Here is a 24,729-nt window from a genome sequence, read left to right as displayed (position 1 = left end):
CATTCTGCATCTCTGACTCTTTTTTAAATTTCTTTTATCTCACTCTGGTTATTTGCCTGCCTTCTCTCCAGGAGCAGTATGGTGTCCTCCTTGGCTCTATTCCAGCCAAGCCCACTGGCATTCAAAACTCCAGGCTTTAAGTCTTGCTGTTTTCAAGAACTCATGAAATTCATCCCCTATTGTTTTCCAGGCCAAAGGTTTTGGGGGAAAATTCTCTTTATGCATTCCCCTGTGTCCTCCTCGCTCTTGACTTTTATGCAACCACAGCTCTCTCCCTTCCACAGCACCGAGGACTTTTTTGTCCCCTAAACAACTCTTCTCTTCACTTCCTACCTTCTTTGATGCGGCCTCTTCTTTCCTTTCAGTTGTGGAGTATTTTTCTGTTGGTCATCAGGTCAGTTTCTGGGGTATTTAGGATGACTTGATAGTTATCTCATTGTGCTTATGGGACAAGACAAGTCTAGGGTCCTCCTACTCTGCCCCCATCTTCCCCTCCATCAGTTACATTTCTATATACTGGTAATGAAACACTGGAAAACAAAACTTCCCTATTCACAGTAGCATCAAAAAATAAGACACTTAGGAATAAATTTAACCAAGGAAGTAAATGATCTGAACAACAAAAACTACAAGACTCTGTTGAAAAAAAAATCAAAGACATAAACAAATAAGACATCTCATGTTCATGCATCAGCATTATGAAAAATATTAAAATGTCCATACTATGCTAAGCCACCTATAGATTCAGTGCAATCTCTATCAAAATTTTAATGCCAGGGGCACCTGGGTGGCTCAGCTGGTTAAGTGTCCAACTCTTGGTTTCAGCTCCAGACATAATCTCAGGAGGTCAGGTTCTGCCCTCTGAGCAGAGTCTATTCAAGTTTCTTTCTCCCTCTCCCTTCCCCCTCCACTCTTCTCCTTGCTTTCTTGTTCATGTGTACACTTTCTCTAAAATAAGTAAATAAATAAAATCTTTAAAAAATCTTAATGGCATAATTCACAGAAACTGAAGAAAAATACTCCTAAAATTTGTATGGAACTATAGAAGACTATAAGTAGTCAAAGAAATTCCGAGAAAGAACTAATTCAGTGGCATCACACAAAACTATGGTAATAACAACAGTATCGTACTGGCATATAAACAGACACACAGACCAGTGGAACAGAATACAGACCCCAGAATGAATCCTATCATATACAGTCAACTAATATTCAAAAAAGGGACCAAGAACACCCAATGGGAAAAAAATGGTCTCCTCAATAAATGGTGCTGGATACCAATGGACCACATGCTGAACAATAAAACTGGATCTCTAGCTTATACCACTCACAAAAATCAACTCAAAATGGATTTAAACATAAGACCTGATGCCATAAAACTCACAGAAAGAAACAAGAAACTCTTCAACATTGGATTTGGTAACAATATTTTGAACATGACACAAAAAGCACAAACAATGACAGCAAAGATAAACAAGTGGGACAACATCAAATTTAAAAATTTATGCACAGTAAAAGAAATAATCAGTAAAATGAAAAGGCACCCTAAATAATGAGAAAAAAAATGTCTGCAAACAGTATTTTGGACAGAGAGTTAATATCTAGAATATATAAAGAAATGTACAACTCAATAACAATAACAACAACAATAAAACATAATATTTGATTTAAAATCGGCTTTAAATGAATTATACTAATTATACTAATTATACAAATTATACTAATTTGATGAGAGAACTCAACCAGGGATCACTTATATGTGGAATCTAAAAAACTCAAACTTGTAAAACCAGAGAGACAAATGGTAGTTACCAGGGGCTGGTGGTAGGGGGATAGGATAGTTGTTGTATGGGTGCAAACTTGCAAGAAATAATAAGTCCTAGGGATCTAATGCATAGTAGGGCGACTATAAACAAATATATTGAATTAAAATCAACAAAACTACTAAGAAACTAGAACTTACTTATTGCAATAAAAGGAAATGATAATTATATAATGTGATAGAGTACTAATTATTGTCACAATGGCAATCATATTACAATATATAGATATATCAAATTAACATATAGTACAATATAAATCTATATAATGCTTTATATCACATATATTTCAATCTGAAAAGTACATTAAGGCCTTTTTATAGAAAGCATAGGTTCAAATAAGCATTTGAATCAACCACATGAAGAGAAACTTGTCCACATGTATAACTAGAAATTTAATATTTCTACTCATTTTCTATGACTTTAGGAAATTTTCATTGTAATTATAAAATTTAACTGAGCTTTGTGCTCTTTAATTCTAAACACACAAAATGCAGGAGACCAAAAAACAACCAGCTGCCTTTGGCAATAGGTAAATGCAATCCTACCTTCTGTAACAACAAGGATGAGCTTGGTGGACATTATGCTAAGTGAAAGAAGCCAGACAAAGACAAAAATCACATGACCGAACTGATACATGGAATCTTATAAAAAAAGTTCAACTCATATTAACAATAATTTGAATGGTGGTTACCAGAGGCTGGAAGGGTATGGGAAAAGGGAAAACACTGATCAAAAGGTACAAACATTTAATTACCTCATATACAGTATGGTGACTATAATAGCTAATAATGTACTGTATACTTGCAATTTGTTAAGAGAGTAGATCTCAAGTGTTCTCTTAAAAGAAATGATTACTATAGTAGTTGATGAACATGTTAATTTTTTATTGCAAAAATTACTTCACAACATAGACATATATCAAAACATCATGTTGCACACCTTCAAAATACACAATTTTAATTTGTTGAAAATAAATAAGAAAAAAATGCAAACCATCAACAAGGAAATACAGATCGAAACACCAATGAGATATCACCTCACACCGTCAGGATGGATAACAAAAGATGTTGGCAAGGATCTGGAGAAAGGGGGATCCCTCTTATACTAATGGTAGGAATGCAAACTGGTGCAGCCACTATGGAAAACAGTATGGAGGTTCTTCAAAATGTTAAAAATAGATCCTACAATCGAGAATCACACTACTAGATATTTACCCAAAGGATACAAAAATATGGATTCAAAGGGATACATGCACCCCTACGTGTATAGCAGCATTATCAGTAGTAGCCAAACTATGGAAACAGCCCAAATTCCCATGGACTGATCAATGGATAAAGATGTGGTACACACACACACACACACGCACGCACATGTGCACATAAACATACTGGAACATTATTCAACCATCAAAAAGACTGAAATCTTGCCATTTGCAATGATGTCACATGTATAATGTTAAGTGAAATAAGTCAGAGAAAGAAAATACCATATGGTTTCACTCATATGTAGAAGAAAGAAAACAGATGAACATAGTGGAAGGAGGAAAAAGAAAAAAGAGAGGGAAACAAGCCAAAAGTAACTCATAACGATAGAGAACAAACTGAGAGTTCATGGAGGGAGGTGGGAAGGGGATGGGTTAGATAAGCATTAAAGAGGGCACTTGTTGAGATGAGCACTGGGTCTTGTATATAACTGATGAACGGCTGGGTTCTACTCCAGAAACCAACACTGCACTGTATGCTAACTAACGAAATTTAAATTAAAAAATTACCCATACTACTATGAACACTGGGTTACAGATGGCCCTTCTTTTCACTACATCTGTATCTTTGGGGCAAATACCCAGTATTGCAATTGCAGGGTCATAGGGTGGCTCTATTTTTTAATTTCTTAAGGAATCTTCACAGTTTTCCAAAGTGGCTGCACCAACTTGCATTTCCACCAACAGTGTAAGAGGGTTCCTCTTTCTCCACAGTTGCCAAACTGTGGAAAAAACCAAGATGTCCTTTTACAGACGAATGGATAAAGAAGATATGGTCCAAATATACAATGGAGTATTATGCCTCCATCAGAAAGGATGAATACCCAACTTTTTATCAACATGAACGGGACTGGAAGAGATTATGTTGAATGAAATAAGCCAAGCAGAGAGAGTCAATTATCATATGGTTTCACTTACTTGTGGAGCATAAGGAATAACATGGAGGACATGGGGAGATGGAGAGGAAAAGTGAGTTGGGGGAAATTGGGAGGGGGAAACAAACCATAAAAGAGACTGTGTACTCTGAGAAACAAAATGAGGGTTTGGGGTGGGGGAGGGAGGGGTAAGCTGGTGGTAGGTATTATGGAGGGCACATATTGCATGGAGCAATGGGTATGGTGCATAAACAATGAATTTTAGAACAATGAAATAAAATTAAATTAAATGAAATTTTTTAAATTACCCATACTTTTCTGACCAAAATTAACAAAAACATCCTTTGCTATATATAACAAAACTTAACATTTAAGACTTCCCATGTGCCAGGCATTGTGCTAAGCACTTTATATGTTTAACTTATTTAACCCTATAAATTATTATTAATACCCCTTTTTAAAGATACGGAAAATGAAAAATAGAGGGGTAATCTCTCCAAGACCCCAATCTAGTAAATGGCAGAGCAAGGATTCAAATCCAAGCAATCTGGCTTCAGAGGTTAATCTCTTAACCAATACTATATAATACTTTATCTGAAAATGAGAAAAAAAAATTAAATTTTCATTTGCCCCAAAGTTATACTATGTTCCAATGACTATAACAGTTTTCACCCAAAACTTTAAATTCTAGCTCAAACCAACCCAGAACATAATTAAATCTGTCAAATCATCCAATTCCAAAATTGCAATATAAAAATAGCAGATGGAGTATGTTTTAATAGAATTTGAAAACTTCTAGAAATAATAGAAGAACTCAATCAGGCAGGAGGAAATAAGATCAACAAACACAAATTAATTGCATTTCTACACACTAACAACGAACACACAGAAATCAAAATTAAGAATATGATACCATTTACAATCATTCAAAAATTAAATACTTAGATATAAATTTAGAAAAGCATGTATAATATTTGTATAGTGGAATTGTAAAATGCTGATGAAAGAAATCAAAGACCTCAATAAATGGAGAGACATACCATGGTCATGGATTAGAAGGCTCCATATAGTCAGTTTTCCCAAATTAATTCATAGGCTGAAAGCAATTCTTTTCAAAAGGCTTTTTCAGATACCAACAAGCTTACTCTAAAATATATGTGGAAGAGGTACCTGGGTGGCTCGGTTGGTTAAGTGTCCAACTCTTGATTTCAGATTAGGCCATGATCTCAGGGTTGTGAGATCGAGCCCTCCATCAAGCTCCATGCTGGGCATGGAACCTGCTTAAGATTCTTTCTTCCCCTCTTCCCCTCCTTCCTCCCTTTCAAACATAAAAAAAATAAAATAAAAATAAAAATTAATAAAATAAAATAAAATGGAAAAGCACTGACCCTAGAATATTGCAAATAATCCTGACAAAGAAAAAGTGGGAGGTATTACTCTTCTCAACGTTAAAGCTTACTATGCAACTATAGTAATCAAAACAATCTGGTACTGGTGAGGAGATAAACACATAGATCAGTGGAACAGAATAGAGAACCAAAAAATAGATTCTTGAAGATGTGAGAAATATTCTTGACTGATATTTGAAAAAAGTGCAAATCAAATTCTATGGAAGAACAGACTTTCCAACAAATGGTGCTAGAGCAATTAGACATTCATGGGTAAAAAAAAAAAAACAATGAACCTCCACCTAAAATTCATACATTACACAATTTAACTCAAAATGGATCACAGAATTAAATGTAAAACTATCAAGCTGCTCAAAAAACAGATACAGTAAAAAATCTTCAGAATTCTGAAGCAAAGAATTCTTAGGCTTTACATGATCCAAAAAGAGAAAATATGATATGTTGGAAGTCATCAAAATTTAAAACTTTTGGTCTGTGAAAGCCTATGTAAAGAGGATGAACAAAACAAGCTATACACAAGGAGAAAATATTTGCAAATGACATCTAATGAAGGAATGGTATCTAAAATATATAAAGAACTCTTAAAGCTCAAGAGCAGAATGAAAATAATCCAATCAGAAAATGGGTGAAAGATTCAGACATTTTATCAGAGGATATGCATACAGTAAATAGCACTAAGAAAGATGTTCAACATCAGTAGCCATCAGGGAAATGCAACACCACAATGATACAGCACACTGCACAGGCATGAAAAAACCTAAAATAAAATATTGTGCCAATACCAAATGCTGGCAAAGATGTGGAAATTGGATAGATTGCTGGTGGGAATGTAAAATGCTACAGCCACTCTGGAAATCAGTTCAGCAGTTTCTTTAAAAAACTCAACATGTAATTACCATATGACCCACAATTGTACTCTTGGGATTTTATCCCAGTGTAATGAAAGCTTACCAGAGAAAAGAAAGCTTATGTCCACACGTACACCAAAGCAAAACAAAACACCTATGCACAAATGTTCATAGTATTTTCATTTCTAACTGCCAAAAGCTAGAGTCAACCTAGAGGCCCTTTAACTGGTGAACAAATAAACTGTGGAATACCCATATCATGGAATACCACTCTGCAATAAAAAGGAATGAATATTAACACAACTTTAATGAATGTTCAGATAATTATACTGAGTGAAATAAAGTCATAGATTATATGATTCCATTTACATAACATTCTTAAAATGACAAAAGTATACAAATGGAGTATAGACTAGTAGTTGACAATATAAAGGCAGTGGGAAGAGATGGGCAGATGATAGGTAGATATGGTTATAAAAAGTTAATATGAGGGATCCTTGTGGTGATAAAAACTCTTAACTGTGGAGGTGAATACATAAGTGATAAAACAGTCTAGACTTAACTATGCACATACAATCAAATAAATACCAACAAAACTGACAATCTCTGATTAACACAATAGGAAATTCCAAGTCTTACACTTAAACTAAACTTCTCACATAGTTTACCACCCTGACACCTTTGCTATCCTATTCCTTTAGCCTTATGCCTATGTCTGCTATTTTACCCTGTCAATATCTTCCTTGACCTTGGAAACATAGCCTAAAATCACCTCCTTAAAAAAATCTTTCTCAATCACTTCAGCCGAAAGAGAACTCTCTTACTTCACTTCTGGACATTATCATGGTACACTGCTTCTGCGTATCTCTGATCTTATAAGATTATAAGCATTGTAAAGACACAGATTAATGTTTAATACATCATGGAGTGACCTAGCTCAGTCCCTTGGAAGCAAGACACTCAAGTATTTCTTCAATTAATCTGGTCCCACCTTTCTCAAAATATCTAACCACAATTCCTACTTCCCTTGGACATAAATTTTCTACTTGAAATCAGACAAATCTTGTCTGTCCTATGCAGATATCCTCTTATCTGGAATGTTCCACCCCTCAGCCTTCAAAGTTCACCTCAAAGGCCACTTATTCCTTAAAATTGTTCCTTGTTTCTCTTAATCAGTTTCATCTCTCCTTCCTGAATGCCAATTACACTTTGTATTTCCCTTAAATCACTTAGTCTACATGTCTGCTATAGACTTGTTTGTGGTCCTACCCACAAATTCATGTTGAACACCTCATGTCCAATATGATGGTATTGGGACATGGATCCTCTGGAGAAGTGATTATTAGATCATGGGGCACAGTGCTCACTAATGGAATCAGTACCCTTTAGAGAGGCCTGAGAAATCTCCCTTGCCCCTCCTTCCACGGGAAGTTACAGTGAGAAGGTACCATCTATACACCAGAAAGTAAACCCTCACCAGACACTGAATGGGCTGATGCCATGATCTTTGACTTCTCAGACTCCAGAACGGTGAGAAACAAATGTTTGTTGTTTAGAAACCACCTAGCCTATGCCAGTTTGTTGTCGTAGCCTGAAAGGACTGAGACAATGCTCTATACTATAATCATATTCTGTCATCTGTCCAAACATCCTCAAAAAGTAAAATCCTTGAGAGCAAGGACTTCCTTAAACACTTGGAAAAGGCTTTGCATATATTTCATGTTCAGATATTTGTTAAATTGAATTAAAAATTATTTCTAGAAAGTTAAGTAATTTTGATTATCCTTCAATCTTCCAAAACCACTCAGAATTTACATTCCATAGTCAATAAGTTTTATAGGGAATTTTGATCAAGTCTATAATCCTCTTCTTAGGACTTATAAGATCTTATTTCTGATTCTCCCCTACTCTCTAAACCTTGCCCTCTTAATTTCTTGTATTGTTTTTTATCCTGACTCACTATTGATGAAATGCTGACAGTTCATTCAAATGTTATCCAGGGTTCTCATCTATCTTCATGCTACTGGCAATCTCACTTACCCAAATACTAATTACTGCCAAATTTTTATCTCTAACCTTTGTCCTTCACCTTAGCTCCTGCCCTACATTTTCAACCACCTCATGGATATCCATCCCCTCTATCTGGGTATGACATAGATGGAGATTTCCCATATCAAGTTAATTATCCTTCCATCACAAGTTTCTTGTATTCTCCCTCTCTTCAATTTTGTCACTAACATTATTTCTTACATTTCCTCTTTTATTCATGATATCCAACCAAACTGTATTATTACCTATCTCCAAATTTTTGCTTGAATCAATTTAGTTATCTCCATTTCTATTGCCACTGATGTCATACTTATCATTTCCCATCTACATTCACAGTGATAGCCTTCCCTCTGATTTCCCTGTCTGCTTCTTCCAGTCTGTCTTCTCTCCAATTTACCCTACTCTCTGCCATCTGTGTTATCTCTTCAAAATAAAAATCTGATCATATAATTTTCTTATTCAAAAATATCCAGTGGTACATTAATATATACAAGATAAAATCTAAACCCATCAGTATTATCATAGAACAGAGGTTGACAAACTATAGTCCATGGTCCAATTTCAGCCCACCACCTCTTTATGTAAAGACAGTTTTATTAGAAAACAATGATTCTCATTCATTGACATATTATCCATGGCTGCTTTCACATTACCACACAGTTGAGTAATTGCAACAGAGATCAAAGGGATATACACAAGGCCAAAAACTTACTATCCAGCCCTTTATCCAAAAATTCTATAGAATCCTAGCATGGATGGTTCAGAATAATTGGGCCCCAATCTCCCTTTCTAGTCACATCTCCCACTGAAAATTCCAGGTGCTTATTTTATCAAACAGCAATTCTCTTCTCAGTACTACTACTCTTTGATACAGTTGGACCTCAAAGTATATTGAATAAAATAGTGTTTACTAATTCCCATGATATTATCTCATGTCTTATTTAAAACACATATATCATATGTGAAAACTGTAACTCTAAACACAAATCAGAGGTTGGTAACTATTTGGGAAAGTGATAGCAAATATGAAGATTCTAAGTGTTTCAGAATACCTACAATGGTTGACAAGAGGTTCTACTATGGCAACCAGTTAATATATATTATTGACTTTGCTAAGAATTTTGTGAGAAGACCACTAGAATTATAGTCAAAGGACAGGTCTGACAAGTTTACATACTAAAGTAGTACCTCACTATAGTTGCATGTGAGTTAGACAATATTTTCACAAAGATAACTAAAATACATTTTTAATCTATGAGTAATTATTATCATTATTCACATTACTATCAACATTTGTGACCTAATATCATAATTACAAATTACATCTACATGACATTTTAAAGCTTATGAATTAATTATATAGACATCTCATTTGAGATCAAGGTCATTCTGTGAGATATGAAAGAAAACATTTTCTTCAATTTGTTAATAAGAAAATTAAGGCCCAAAGAAACTAAGAGATTTGTCTAACATCACAGAGCCATTGAAGAGCCAAGCCCAGGCTCAATCCAGGTCTCCAAATTCTAGTTCAATATTCTTCACACTTTTCAGTGTTAACGACTTTAATGAAATTATACAAAGGGCAATTTCCTATGAGCCTGAAAAACTAACTTTAACAGCAAAAATTCTACATTTTTCTACATTATGTACTTACATCATACTCTAAAAGTCAGTAACAGTATCAACAGGAACTCTGGCTCTATTGAAATTTGGTTTCACTGGAAAGTTCACCAGATTTAAAGACTATTCTAAAATGGCAATATCAGAGCTCTTAAACCACAAGTCTATTCAAATCATTCTCTAATTACAGTGAAGAAAAATCTGTTTTAAAATTATTTTACAGTGGAAAAAAAAAGTGAAAATGAACTTTTGGGACTTCATCCATATCAAAAGCTTCTGCACAGCAAAGGAAACAGTCAAGAAAACAAAGAGGCAACCCACGGAATGGGAGAGGATATTTTTGCAAATGAGAGTACAGACAAAAGGTTGATATCCAGGATTTATAAAGAACTCCTCAAACTCAACACACACAAAACAGACAATCATATAAAAAAATGGGCAGAAGATAGGGACAGACACTTCTCCAATGAAGACATACAAATGGCTGTCAGACACATGAAAAAATGTTCATCATCACTAGCCATCAGGAGATTCAAATTAAAACCACATTGAGATACCACCTTACACCAGTTAGAATGGCCAAAATTAGCAAGATAGGAAACAACATGTGTTGGAGAGGATGTAGAGAAAGGGGAACCCTCTTACACTGTTGGTGGGAATGCAAGTTGGTGCAGCCACTTTGGAGAACAGTGGGGAGATTCCTTAAGAAATTATAAATAGAGCTTCCGTATGACCCTGCAATTGCACTACTGGGTATTGACCCCAAAGATACAGATGTAGTGAAAAGAAGGGCCATCTGTACCCCAATGTTTATAGCAGCAATGGTCACGGTCACCAAACTGTGGAAAAGAACCACGATGCCCTTCAACGGACGATTGGATAAGGAAGATGTGGTCCATATACACTATGGAGTATTATGCCTCCATCAGAAAGGATGAATATCCAACTTTTGTAGCAACATGGATGGGACTGGAAGAGATTATGCTGAGTGAAATAAGTTAAGCAAAGAGAGTCAATTATCATATGGTTTCACTTATTTGTGGAGCATAACAAATAACATGGAGGACAAGGGGAGATGGAGAGAAGGGAGTTGAGGGAAATTGGAAGGGGAGGTGAACCATGAGAGACTATGGACTCTGACAAACAATGTGAGGGTTTTGAAGGGGTGGGGGTGGGAGGTTGGGGAAACCAGGTGGTGGGTATTAGGGAGGGCACGGATTGCATGGAGCACTGGGTGTGGTGCAAAAACAATGAATACTGTAAAGCTGAAAAGAAATAAAAAATTTAAAAAAAATACTAATGCTACCACAAAAAAAAATTATTTTACAGTGACATGGAAAATTTAACTGGTGTCAAAAATATTTCTAGGGTGAAACACATGATTTGTTTTGAAAAAAATCATTTGTTTCAACTCCACAGCCTAAAAATATGCAGAAAAGCCCTTAAGTAAAATTAATAACAAATTATTTTATGCTAATTATGTGTTTTTAAAAGATTTACAATCATGAATAATCATGTACCCAACAAGAGAGCACCCAACTATATAAAATAATAAATAGCAAACATAAAAGAATTAATAGTAACACAGTATGTGGAAAGGACTTTAATATCCCAATTACATCAATAGACAGATCATCTAAACAGAAAATAGCCAAGGAAACAATGGCTTTGATGACACACTGAACCAAATGGACTTAACAGATATATTCAGAATATTCCATCCTAAAGCAGCAAAGTACACATTCTTTTCAAGTACAAATGGAAAATTCTCCAGAACAGATTACACATTAGCGCTCAAAACAGACCTCAACAAATACAGAAAGATAGAAATCATACCATGAATCTTTTCTGGCCACAAAACTATGTAACCAGAAGTCAACCAGAAGAAAAATGGGGTAAGACCATAAATACACGGAGGTTCAACGACATGCTACAATACTTGGGTCAACCAGGAAATCAAAGAAGAAATTTAAAACTACATGTTAACAAATCAAAATGAAACACAAAACAGTCTAAACCTGTGGGATACAGCAAAAGCAGTCCTAAGAGAGAAGTACACAGTAATACAGATAGTCTACCTTGATACATATAGCCTACCTCAAGAAGCAAGAAAAATCTCAAAGAAATGACCTAACCTTACAACTAAGAGAACCAGAAAAAGAATGCATGAAGCCTAAAGACAGCAGAAAGAAGGGAATAATAATGATTAGAGCAGAAACAAATTATATAGAAGCTAAAAAAGAAACAACAGAACAGGTCAATGAAACCAAGAACTGGTACCTTGAGAAATGAAATAAAATTAACAAACCCATAGCCAGACTTCTAAAACATAAGGACCCAAAAAAATAAAATGACAAATGGGAGAGGAGAAATAACAACTAACACCACAGAAATACAAACAATTATAAGAGAATATTATGAAAACCTATATGCAAACAAATTGAACAACCTGGAAGAAATGGATAAATTCCTAGAAACATTAACTGTCAAAACAGAAACAGGAAGAAATAGAAAACTTGAACAGAGAAATCGACAGCAAATAAATTGCATTAGTAATGAAAAAAGTTCCAACAAAGAAAAGCCCAGAACCATTTGGCTTCACAGGTGAATTCTAGCAAACCTTTAAAAAACAGTTAATGCCTATTCTTCTTAAATTATTCCAAAAAGTAAAAAAAGTAAAAAAAAACTTCCAAATTCATCATATGAGGTGAGCATTACATGACACCAAAACCATACAAACACCCCCACTAAAAAAGACAACTACAGGCCAATATTCCTAATGAACATACATCCAAAAATTTTTAATAAAATATTAGCAAACCAAATCCAACAATACATTAAAAATATCATTCACCACAATCAAATGATATTTATTCCTGGTGTGCAAGGGTGGTTCTATATTCATAAATCAATCAACATGATACACCACATTAACAAAAGAAAGGATGGGGGCCACCAGAGTGGCTCATTGGGTTAAGCCTCTGCCTTAGGCTCAGGTCATGGTCTCAGAGTCCTGGGATTGAGCCCCACCTCAGGCTCTCTGCTCAGTGGGGAGCCTGCTCCCCAACCTCTGTCTGCCTCTCTGCCTACTTGTGACCTCTCTCCATCTGTCAAATAAATAAATAAAACCTTAAAAAATTAAAAGATAAAAGACAGAATAGGAAACATATGTCATTTAGACAGATGTAGAAAAAGACTGTGAAAAAGTAAAACATCCATTCATGATAAAAGCCCTCAACAAAATAGGGTTAGCAGGAATATACTTCAACGTCATAAAGGCCATATATGAAAAACCCACAGCTAATATCATCCTCAGTGGGGAAAAACTGAGACATTTTCTTCTGTAGTCAGGAGCAAGACAGGGATGTCCACTCTCACCAGTTATTTAACACAGTACTAGAAGTCCTAGCCACAGCAATGATACAACACAAAGAAGTAAAAGGCACCCAAACAGGCAGGGAAGAAATCAACCTTTCGCTATTTGCAGATGAAATGATACTGTATATGGAAAACCTGAAAGACTCTACCAAAAACCTACTACAGTTGATAAATGAATTCAGTAGAGTCACAGAATAAAAATCAATATTCAGAGATGTGCTGCATTTCTATACTCCAACAGTGAAGTAGCAGAAAAAGAATGCAAGGAATCAGTCCCATTTACAGTTCCACCAAAATCAGTAAGATACCTAGGAGTAAACCTAACAAAATAAGTGAAAGACCCAAATTCTGTAAACTATAAAACACTGATGAAAGAGATTGAGGAAGACACAAAGAAATAGGAAGACATTCCATACTCACGGATTGGAAGAACAAATACTGTTAAAATATCCATGCTGCCAAGGTAATCTACATGTATAATGCAATCCCTATCAAAACACCACCAACAGGGGCACCTGGGTGGCTCAGTGGGTTAAGCCGCTGCCTTCGGCTCAGGTCATGATCTCAGGGTCCTGGGATCGAGTCCCGCATCGGGCTCTCTGCTCAGCAGGGAGCCTGCTTCCTCCTCTCTCTCTCTGCCTGCCTCTCTGCCTACTTGTGGTCTCCCTTAAATAAAAACTTTTTAAAAAGATTTGTAAGACCATATGTTGAAAGAATCAAAACATACCTGGGACTGAAAGAACGAATATCAGCTATGAATTAAAAAAAAAAAAAAGAAAGAAAGAAAGAAAGAAAAATCAGCCCTGTAATTAATCAGGCTAGGAGGATAGACACAGATAAAGCGAACTACAAAGTTAACAGAAAACACTGTTTTTCCCAAGGTCATGTACCAGTTGTAAAATATCATAATGACCTCTTATTGGAGTGATTATTGCTTTCTTACCAATGATGTCTCCAAACTTACTTTGCTATTTTCATTTATTACTGGCAGAAGATACCAAATTCCTAAACCACCCTGCTTCATGACAGCACCCAATCCCTAGTTAATTCCTACTTCTCTCAATCTGCTTCAAAAGGAGCCACCAATCTAGAACTAATCCTGGCTGACTTCAGACTCTCTCAGAATTCTTCAGCGGCAATCCAAAATTTACAAAAAACACTTCCCTTCTCCCCCTTATCCAAAGGCCTTGTGTGGTTCTTCTAGAGTATACTCCCTCACTAATGAATGAATAAATCTGATTTTGTCATACTATGGGCTTGTTCCTTGTGGTCTCTAGTTGGTAAGGCTTTAATAAGGTAAATTTTTTTAAAGATTTATATTTTATTGAAAGAGCGAGCAGGGGTGGGGGGTTGAGGAGGGAAATGGAAGAAAGAAAGAAAGAAAAAGAAAGGAAGGAAGGAAGGAAGGAAGGAAGAAAAAGAGAGAAGAAAAAAAGAAGAAAAGAGAAGAAAAGTCTTAAGCAGACTCCCATCTGACTGTGGAGCCCTGAGGGCTCTATCTCGAGATCCTGAAATCATGACCCGAACCAAAATCAAGAGCTGGACTCTTAACTGACTGAGCCACCCAGGTGTCCCCCAAGTTAAATTATTTTTTAATTACCCTAGAGATTCAACAGTTTAGTACTGACCAAAAGCACCACACTCCCTCTCTTCCCAAAACATAAAAAAGAAACAACACTTCTGCACTTAAACCAGAAAATCATTAGCCATAAGTGACTTTCACTACCAAGATGAACTTACTGAATTCTACTACTTATATCACAGGAAGTATCTAATCAATGATGCTAAGAGATATAATATTTAACCAAAGCCAGGTAACTACCATACCTGCTGGGAGAAGCAGTATATTATTAAATTGGCATCAAGCTCCAGATAAAAGTATACAAATTGGTGCTATTATCTGATTTTTAATATATATCAGTCACATAGCTCAAGAAATTTTACCTGTCACCCATAATCTACTAATGTGCTATACCTAGTGCTCATGAAATTCTTGTATAATTTTCTAGCTTTTCATTTTTAAACTTTAAACAGATTATATTTAAAAAAAAAAACAGACTATTTCCAAGTCTTCTATAAATGGCATTGAAAGATAAAATTAGTCTTTTAAAACTGCAAGCCAATACAACTTCATATCCAAAGAATCCATAAACAACCCAGAGAATTTAAATATGACTCATTACCAGTAACACTGGAAGGTAGCAGGTCTAGCTATTTTAAAGAATAATCTCAACCCGACTTTGGTAGGCCAACCTTATGAAGGGAATGAAGGACAAAGGATATTACCAAAACTATATTCTAATAGGATGCCTGTTGGATCAAGAAATCCACTAAAACAACTTCAAATCCACTAAAACAACTTCAAAACAATAAAGCAAAGATTCAAACTTCTAAGAAATAGTAGCTACATACCTACCTCAAAGATAAACCTCAGGAATATGGGGGTTGGGTTGAGGATGAAGTAGAGAGGAGTGCTTTCAGCAAAAGCTTAAGACTAAATCAAAAACATTACCAGAGACTCAGCCAAAAACCGCTAACGAAAAATAGTCTTAAGGTTTCATTCACAAAAGTGAAAAGCACTACTATCCATAAATCAGGCTTCTAATACCACACCCATCACCATCAAAATCATCTTCAAATACAAAATTTTTCAGAAAACAAGATATATTTAAAAGTTAAAATAATTTTGGATTAGCCTTTTCTTTTTTACAAAAAGATCACGTGATCAACATTTATTCTTTTTTTAAAAATTTTAATGAGAAAATAGAATCACAGCAAATACGCAAACTTCTGACTGTTTAAAATGCACTTGAACGGGGAGCTTGGGTGGCTCAGTTGGTTAAGGGTCTACCTATGGCTCAAGTCATTATCCCAGGAACCTGGGATGGCACCCTGTGTTGGGCTCCCTGCTCAGCCTGCTCCTCCCTCTCCCTCTGCCCCTCTTCATTGCTTATGCATGCTCACTCTCTCAGATAAATAAATCTTTACAAATAGATAGATAGATAATGCACTTGAACATAATAGTTCCTATAAGTAGAGAGGACAATAAACTAAGAAAATACTCTTTCAAGAATAGTGGAAAGTGACTCATGAAATTCAGTGTCAATTCTAGATTTACAATGACTAGTAATATTTTCTGTGTGAAGCTTGGCTTGAGGGCTCCCCAAAAAAAGTTCTAACAACTAAACGAAAAAAGTGTTATTAAAAAGTCAGAAAAAGATCAGAAACAAATTTCAAAAGAAACCTGAAAACTACAGTAAAAACACAAGACAACAGAGTTACTTCGTATTTCATGGATCAAATTATGTCTCTGAAACCTTAACTACATAGAATAGCTTTACAGTCTTTAAGGTTGATGCCTTTCACACCCTACAACACCCAGACACACTACAATTCAAATTACACCAGTAAGTCCCACAGAGTATTAACATTCATGATCACTGAATGTCTTATTCCTAGGATAATATTAAGTGAGATACAGCAAATAAACAATTTTCTAATTCCATTTCTAGTTCCATTCAACCTTTCCACAAAGTTCACTTAATATAATTTGGGAATACGTATCCTAAATCTTTATTTTACTGTCTTCAAAACCATTTAACTACATCTGGTTATTATACACAGATGTTTTATTAGGCTGCCTTTTCCTCCAACAAACCAAATCTGAAATTGCTTTACAGCATACTTTTATGAACTATAAATACCTAAGTTCTATTTCTATAAGGTACTGAGTAAAATGTATAAAGCAAATACTAAAAGATTCTTTTAGAACGCTTTGGTGTATGTTGAAAGAAAAAGCTAAAGGAATGACAAAAATATAATGAGGAAGGGAAAAAATGTTCAAAATAGGAATAAATTATTTTCTGTTATACATGATGATACTAAGACTCATGTAATAAAAGCTATTTTTCGTTCAAATAAAGAAACAAATTAATCCTAATATGAATACAATGTTGACTCCAGAAATGGATACAAACAACAAACTCATGAGCTATATAAAACCATATCAATGCCTTTAAAAGGCATGCCTAAGTTTCCATGTGGCAGCAATTATACTACTTCTATTCACGTAATTTCTTAGTGAGCACTCACAATGTAGCACTTTAAAAAGATTCTGAGTTTATTTTTCCAGTTCTGATTACTTGAAGGTGTGACAAGAAACCCCTGCTCCTCTCCAGATACATAAAAATAATGCCTTTAGAATCAACTTGTTTCATGCACAATTATGTGAGTACAAAAAGGAGGAAGATGGTAAAGTACAGAGGAGGAGGTAAGGAAAAGCAAGGCCTGGCAAAAGTGTTATCTACGGACAAGATAAGAACTATATAAAATTAGAGAAGGAGGATGACACATATTCCTGGCAGAAACCCAGCCATCTAAGCCAAATAAAAAAAATTAATATTTTATTTATTTATTTGACAGGGAGAGATCACAAGTAGACATAGAGGCAGGCAGAGAGAGGTGGAAGCAGGCTCCCTGTTGAGCAGAGCGCTTGATGTGGGGCTCGATCCCAGGACCCTGGGATCATAACCTGAGCCGAAGGCAGAGGCTTTAACCTACTGAGCCACCTAGGCACCCCATAATAAAAAATTTAAATTAAACTTTCTTTCAATTTACATTTACAAATTAACAAGAGGCAAGTTTCCCACCACCAAGTGAATTATGGGTTAAAGTGTGGCATATAACCATACAACGGCCAATAAGTCGAGAGCCAATCAATGCTAAATGGAAGCTCGCAGCAATATATAAATATTAATTTGGCTTTAGAGTTAATGCAAGCCTCCTGAGCAATATACAGTATAAATCAAAGGCCTACTATGAAATTATAGGACAATGCTATGTATCAATTTTACTCAAGATAAAAGAGAAAAAAAAGGCTTAAAAATAGTCCTGTTGTATCATGCCCTCCATTCAGTTTAGAAACTTAAGTTTGCACATTTGTTCCTTGGGTAATAATGTCAGTCTCAAACTAGAATAAACAAGCTATCCTGTCATCATTTCTACAGATAATTTTATGGAAATTGTTTAGAATATAATAATTAGGAAAATTTCTGAAACTTTTAATATGATATAAAAATAGACTATAAGGCTAGTTCTTTCAAATATTCATTTCGAATGGACAATAAATAGACTTTTGAAATTACTTCTGTACTGAAAAACTAGCTAATTAGCAGAGTTGTGTTTGTGTGAAATTTTATTTTCCCAAATTTTAGTACAACTACTTACAAAGTTTCCAAAACAAATACTGATCTTTAAAGGAATGAAAAAACAATAATATTTAGTTATTATAGTATAATCTCAAATGACACTACAAATATTAATTACATATGATCCAATATTTTTTTGAGTGGTATTAGGTATTAATATTATTTTCAATTTAGTTCAACATCCTTCCTTTGATTTAAGCCAAGCATATAGCTAATGAAATGGCATGACTGGAGCTTAGATTTGTAATAACATAAATATCATAGGTACCTGTGCTCTTTCCGTATAGGGATTATGAAATTCACCCTTGGTAAACTTAAGTACACATATATGTAAAGTATTACAGTAGTTAATCTATGCTATGCCATGCTCCCCAACCTCCATTTCATTAAATTACTAAATAACACTGTTGGGTTAACTGCACAAAGGATGGGAACATTTGAATAAATAATCTCATATTGTGGAAAGTCCAGATAAGGTCAGAATCTTACTGTTTTTGGCCAAAGACAATTGTGAAACTCATTAGAAAGAAGTGGCACAATATGATCTTTGAAGTGAGTTACTAAAATCAAAATAGGAAAAGCTAAAGGTTCCTAAGTACAAAAGTGGAAAATATTCCAGGCTAAATTTGTAAAACGAATCACTAGTTAATACATTATTACTAAATTGTGTACCTATCCAGAAAGCTGCTTATTGGTTTTCGTATTGTTCTAGAGCCTCACTGTCCATTACAGTACTCATTAGCCATATGTGTTTATAGAATTTAAAATTAGTAAAAATTCTGTAAAATTAAAAATTGAGTTTCCTGGATATGAAAGCCACATGTGGCTGGTGCCTACTGTTTTAGATGGCACCAAATAGAACATTTCCATTATCACAGAAAGTTCTATTGGGTAGCACTATTTTACATAAAATGCCAATTAAAATGAGCCCCAAGAAATAACTGGTATAAGAGTAACTATACTGGATAAAATTAAAAAGTGGAACATATCTATTTATGATAAAAGTTCTATGCAAAGTAGGAACAGAAAGGAACATCCTCAAACTGATAAAGGCATCTACAGTTACACTTAAGGGTTAAAGACTGCCTGCTTTCCCCCTACAATCAGCAACTAGGAAAGGATATCCAGTCTCATCACTTTAATTCACCATTATACCTGAAGCACTAGCAGTTCACCAGTCCAGGACAAAGAACCGTAACACAGACAAGATTAGAAAGGAAAAGTAAACCTATCTTTATTTGTAGACAAGGTGATTATCTATGTAGAGAATTCTGAAGAATCTAAAAAAAATGCTATTAGATCTAGGTGAATTTAGCAGGATCAACATACAAAAACAAAACAAAACCCCTCCATTTACTGTCAACAAACAAGTGTAAATTTGAAAATTAAAAATATGTAATTTAAAATAGCATCAAAAAAACCCATGAAACTCTTAGGAAAAAAATTTACAAGAGATGTGCAAAACCTATACATGGAAAACTATAAAATATTGCTATGAGAAATTACAGATGACCTAAATAAATAGGAAATTATACCATGTTCCTAGATTATAAGGTTCAATATTGTTAATTAAGATGTTAATTTTCCCCCAAATTATCTACAGAGTCAGTTTAATCCCAAACAAAATCCTAATTGTTTCTTGGTAGAAACTGAGAAGCTAATTCTAAAATTATACATTGCTAGTAGAAATACAAAATGGGATAGCCACTTCCAAAATAGTTCTGCAATTTTTTAAAAAGTTAAACCAATACTTACCATATGATCCAACAATCCCATTAACTAGATATTTACCCATGAGAAATGAAAACCAATGTTCATGCAAAGACATATATAAGAAAGTTTATAACAGCTTTATTTATAATAGCCAAAATCCAAAAAACCTCAAATGCCCATCAATTGATGAATTAACAAACGTATCACAATATATCCATCCATACAATGAAATTCTGCTCGGTAATAAAAAGGAATAAATTACTGATACATGAAATGACATGCATAAATTAAAAAAAAAAACTAGGTTCCAAGCAAAATCAGATATAAATAAAAGACTATGTGCTTATTATTTCATTTAGATAAAACTGTAAAGAGGTAAAAGTAGAGTGGACAGAGAGGTTCCTGGTTTCCAGAAATACAGGGAAGGGCAGAGGATGGACTACAATGAGACATAGGAAATTCAGGATATGACAGAAATGTTCTATATTTTTACTTGCTGTTATTTATACAAATGCATATGTTTGTCAAAACTCACTGGACACTTAAAAAGGGAAAATTTTATTTTATATGAATTAATTTATATATATTTTTATGAATGAATTTTTATGAATTTATATGAATTAATATTTGACTTAAAAAATAAAAGTAATAGGGGCACCTGGGTGGCTCAGTCACTTAAGCACCCAACTCTTGATTTCAGATCAAGTCATAGATCCAGCCCCAAGTCAGGGTACCCACTTAGCAGGTAGTCGCCTTCCTCCCTCTCCCTCTGCCCCTCTCCCCCACCCATGTGCGCACGCACACACACTCTCTCTATAAAAATAAATAAGCAAATCTAAATAAAGAAATAAGTGTAATATGGCTAACCTTCTATTTTGATGCTCTATAAGTACAGATCTGTTATACCAAGGAAATATGGTATAGAAATAGACTGTCTGGAAGGCAAACAGCATAACTTCTGTCAGTCCCAAACTTCTCTGGACTTTAGCTTCTTCTGGTGTAAACGGGAGTTTATAACCCAGTTTCTCAAATCTGTTTCCAGGAAATTTTCAGAATGTTACAGGTATTTTGGGAAAGGAGTTTCTACTGTCAATTTACCTAGGAAACATGCCCCATAAGGTGATTTCACAATGCATTTAGCATATGAAAAGCTCTAAGCAGGCCTACATGCATTCATTTTTTTTTCTATAATTCTTTAAACTCAGTGTTTCCCACATTGACTTGACCAAGAAACACTTCTATCAAAAAGTGGTCTTAGTTGGGCAACTGGGTGGCTCAGTCAGTTGAGCGTCCAACTCTTGATTTTGGCTCAGGCCGTGATCCCAGAGTAGTGAGATGGAGCCTGCTTAAAATTCTCTCTCTCCCTCTCCTTCTGCCTCTCCAACCCCCACCCCCTGTTCCCTCTGTCAATGAATGAATAAATAAATAAATAAATGATGTTTTAGATGGTATTGCTAAAGTTCTAAAATTCATTGAACTTTCAAGATTACCTTCTTTTTTTTTTTTTTAAAGATTTTATTTATTTATTTGAGAGAGAGAGAGACAGTGAGAGAGAGCACGAGCGAGGAGAAGGTCAGAGAGCGAAGCAGACTCCCCATGGAGCTGGGAGCCTGATGTGGGACTCGATCCCGGGACTCCAGGATCACGCCCTGAGCCGAAGGCAGTCGTCCAACCAACTGCGCCACCCAGGCGTCCCCAAGATTACCTTCTTGATTAAGTTTTCTTAAAACTTATTTATTAGAAAGAGAAAGAGAGACAGAGCATGCACATGAACACACACACAGAGACACACACACACGCACACACACACACGAGTAAGTTGGAGGAGCGGCAGAGGGACACTCTTTCAAGCAGACTCCTTGCTGAGCACAGAGCCTGACAGGAGGCTCAATCTCAGGACCCATGAGATCATGACCCACGAGATCACAACCTGAGCTGAAACCAAGTGTCTGATCTTCAAGGACTAAGTCACCCTGGTGCCCCACCTTCTTGATAAAGTTTTATTTACATTGAGAAACTATATAACTGATTGACTTTAAAGCAGCTATGCAGAACTATAGCCCTTAATGAGAATACTTTTAAATCACAAATTTTAAAGGACTTCTTACTCATCTTGCTACCTTCCTAGTCAACTCCTCTGAGTTTTTACCAGGTTATGAATTCTAAATATCCTAAACTTAAATATTTTGACTCCTATATACTACAGGAAAATACATCATGATTGAATTATCTCTATTTGAATAGCTCCTCTTCAAATAACAGGGCAGAATTAAGAATGTGAAAACCTCAATGCCAGGAACACTAAAATTCCTGAGCAATTACTATAAAAATAACAAAGTGATCTAAGAAAGTAAGTGTTCACTGAACAAAACTGGTATAAGTTTGAATATATATAGTTAAAATAGTTTTTAAAAAGGGAAGTAAAGAAAGACTAAACAAAGATGGAAAACCAATATTCTAAATGCTGCTCTTCAGACTTGACATGGGACCACTGAAAGAAGTACAAAGCATTGCAAATAATGTTGATAGTGTGGTTAAAAATATTGTATCTTTTGAATGTAAATAAATAGATGAATAATAAGAGCCATCTTAGTTTCAGTCAGTAAGTTAATTAGGAATAAAGCTTTAGGGGAAAAGTGAACACTGGAAAATTCTAAAGGGTAAACAAACCACCCCTGAAAATGAAAAAAAAAATGTTAGAAATGCCATGTCCAATTAGATCCAAATCAGTAGTCTTCTTTACCCAGTAACAGCCAAGCTATGGAAGAGTGTTGTTTGTAATGTATACCGAAGTATCTAATTTACTTCAATAACCCTTATGACTCTTTATCAATAATTTTGTCTACATAACTTTTGAAATTATTTCTATCCTAAATTTGTTTAAACTCTTGGGGTAAATAACTTCTATAAGATTATTATATAAAATAGTATTCCTTTTAAAAAGTATTTTTATTTTTCAATTTGAATTTAAGGAATATTCTCTGGGCCCTAGGCACTACATAAAATAATTTTTTAGAAGAGTAAAAAAATAGGGAAGCAAAGTGGCAATTACTCATCTAGCTGTTTATATTCTTTTTAAGAGTTAAATTTTAGTACAAATGGTTTCGTAGCTAGGTCTCCTTGGAAACCACTAGTAGTATTTTTCCATAATGGTCTGGCCAGAGATGATCCAGGAATAATCCAAATGGAACATGCAAATTTCAGTAAACTTTAAAAAAGGCAAGGGTGATTTTTCTTGTTTTAATAAAGACATATAAAATGTATCATATCATTATGTTCAGTAAACAGATAAAAGCAGAATGCATTTTGTTTTGTTCTTTACATAGTTACCTATCTTTACATAGTTCCCTGTAAAATCTTTAAGCTCGGCACATAGATATGTAAACAGGCATCCATATGGTTAAAAACATGTATAGTATATAAAAAAGTAAATTCTTCTGCTAAGAAGAAAGAAAGAAAGAAAGAAAAGCAGAAAGAAAGAAAAAAACACAAGATCACAAAACCATAATCACATTAAATAAAAATGTTTTTTAAAAGTTGGACCAACCATGAAGCCTCTCAAGAATGTAAGCAGCTTGTTTATATTTCAAATTTAATTCTGGTACCTATTTTTGGCTGTATAATGAGTTCAGGAAGAAAAAAATCAAGAATATGTTCATAGTTCACATGGATGTTACTCACCCACATTTGGAGGTTTCACATAATTTGCAGGTAGTTCTGGAGGTCTGCCTCTATGCAGAGCTGCAAAAGCAGACCCATTCCATAGTGTACTCTTACAGTCTATTCAAAAAGATTGAAAAGTTAGTCAAGAAATAGAACAGTGTTTTTTAAAATTGTACCTTAGAGGTAAATGTCTGTGGTTTAATTTTGTTTGTTGGAATATATTTTTAACTACTAATACCACAATAACAAATGACATGCATATTTTTGAACATGTTATAAACTACATTATGATAGTTAAATAACAAAATGTTAATATAACACCCAGACATTTTATTTCTGTGCTGATCTAGAATTAAAGCTTTTATTCAGCATGTATTTAAATCATATAAATATGTCATGGATTAATAAGGTTTTAATTTTATATTGGTCCTTCATGATCTTTAGGCTTATATATTTCTACTTACATAAAACAATATAAGCAAGGTTAGGACTACAGCACAAGTATGCCAGGTAAAATTCAGAAACATTTATACTTGGTGCATAGTCATACTATATAGAATGCCTGCCAATTGTGCCGTAATAGGTAACAATATTGCATATCAGATGATAAATGATTATAAAGTTGTGTTTTTTAGCTTTCATGTTTATGTCAAGAAACTCAAGTAAATGTGAAATATTCCTAATAATTCAACTATGATACAAGAATATTGCACTACTCTCTTTTGAGGGGGGAAAGAACAGAGGGAAAGGGAGAGAGAGAATCCCAAGGAGGTTCCATGCCAAGCATAGCGCCCGACACAGGGCTCGGTCTAACAAACCCAAGATCATGACCTGAGCTGCAATTAAGAGTTGGACACTTAACCAACTGAGCCACCCAGGCATC

At 34.7% G+C, this 24,729-nt stretch overlaps 1 protein-coding gene across 2 annotated transcripts in view; it reads right to left on the bottom strand.

The window, feature by feature from the left end:
* Positions 1–24,729, bottom strand: part of BRWD3 (bromodomain and WD repeat domain containing 3) — a 220,690-nt gene that overhangs the window by 182,599 nt on the left and 13,362 nt on the right. For both annotated transcript variants that reach the window (XM_044235761.1, XM_044235763.1), the window contains exon 6: positions 23,865–23,963. In XM_044235761.1, the coding sequence (XP_044091696.1) occupies positions 23,865–23,963 (99 nt within the window). The remainder of the gene's footprint in view (positions 1–23,864; positions 23,964–24,729) is intronic.

The sequence above is a fragment of the Neovison vison genome, chromosome X (assembly GCF_020171115.1).
Source record: "Neovison vison isolate M4711 chromosome X, ASM_NN_V1, whole genome shotgun sequence".
Classification (NCBI taxonomy): Eukaryota; Metazoa; Chordata; class Mammalia; order Carnivora; family Mustelidae; genus Neogale; species Neogale vison.
This window is presented reverse-complemented; position numbering and strand designations above follow the sequence as displayed.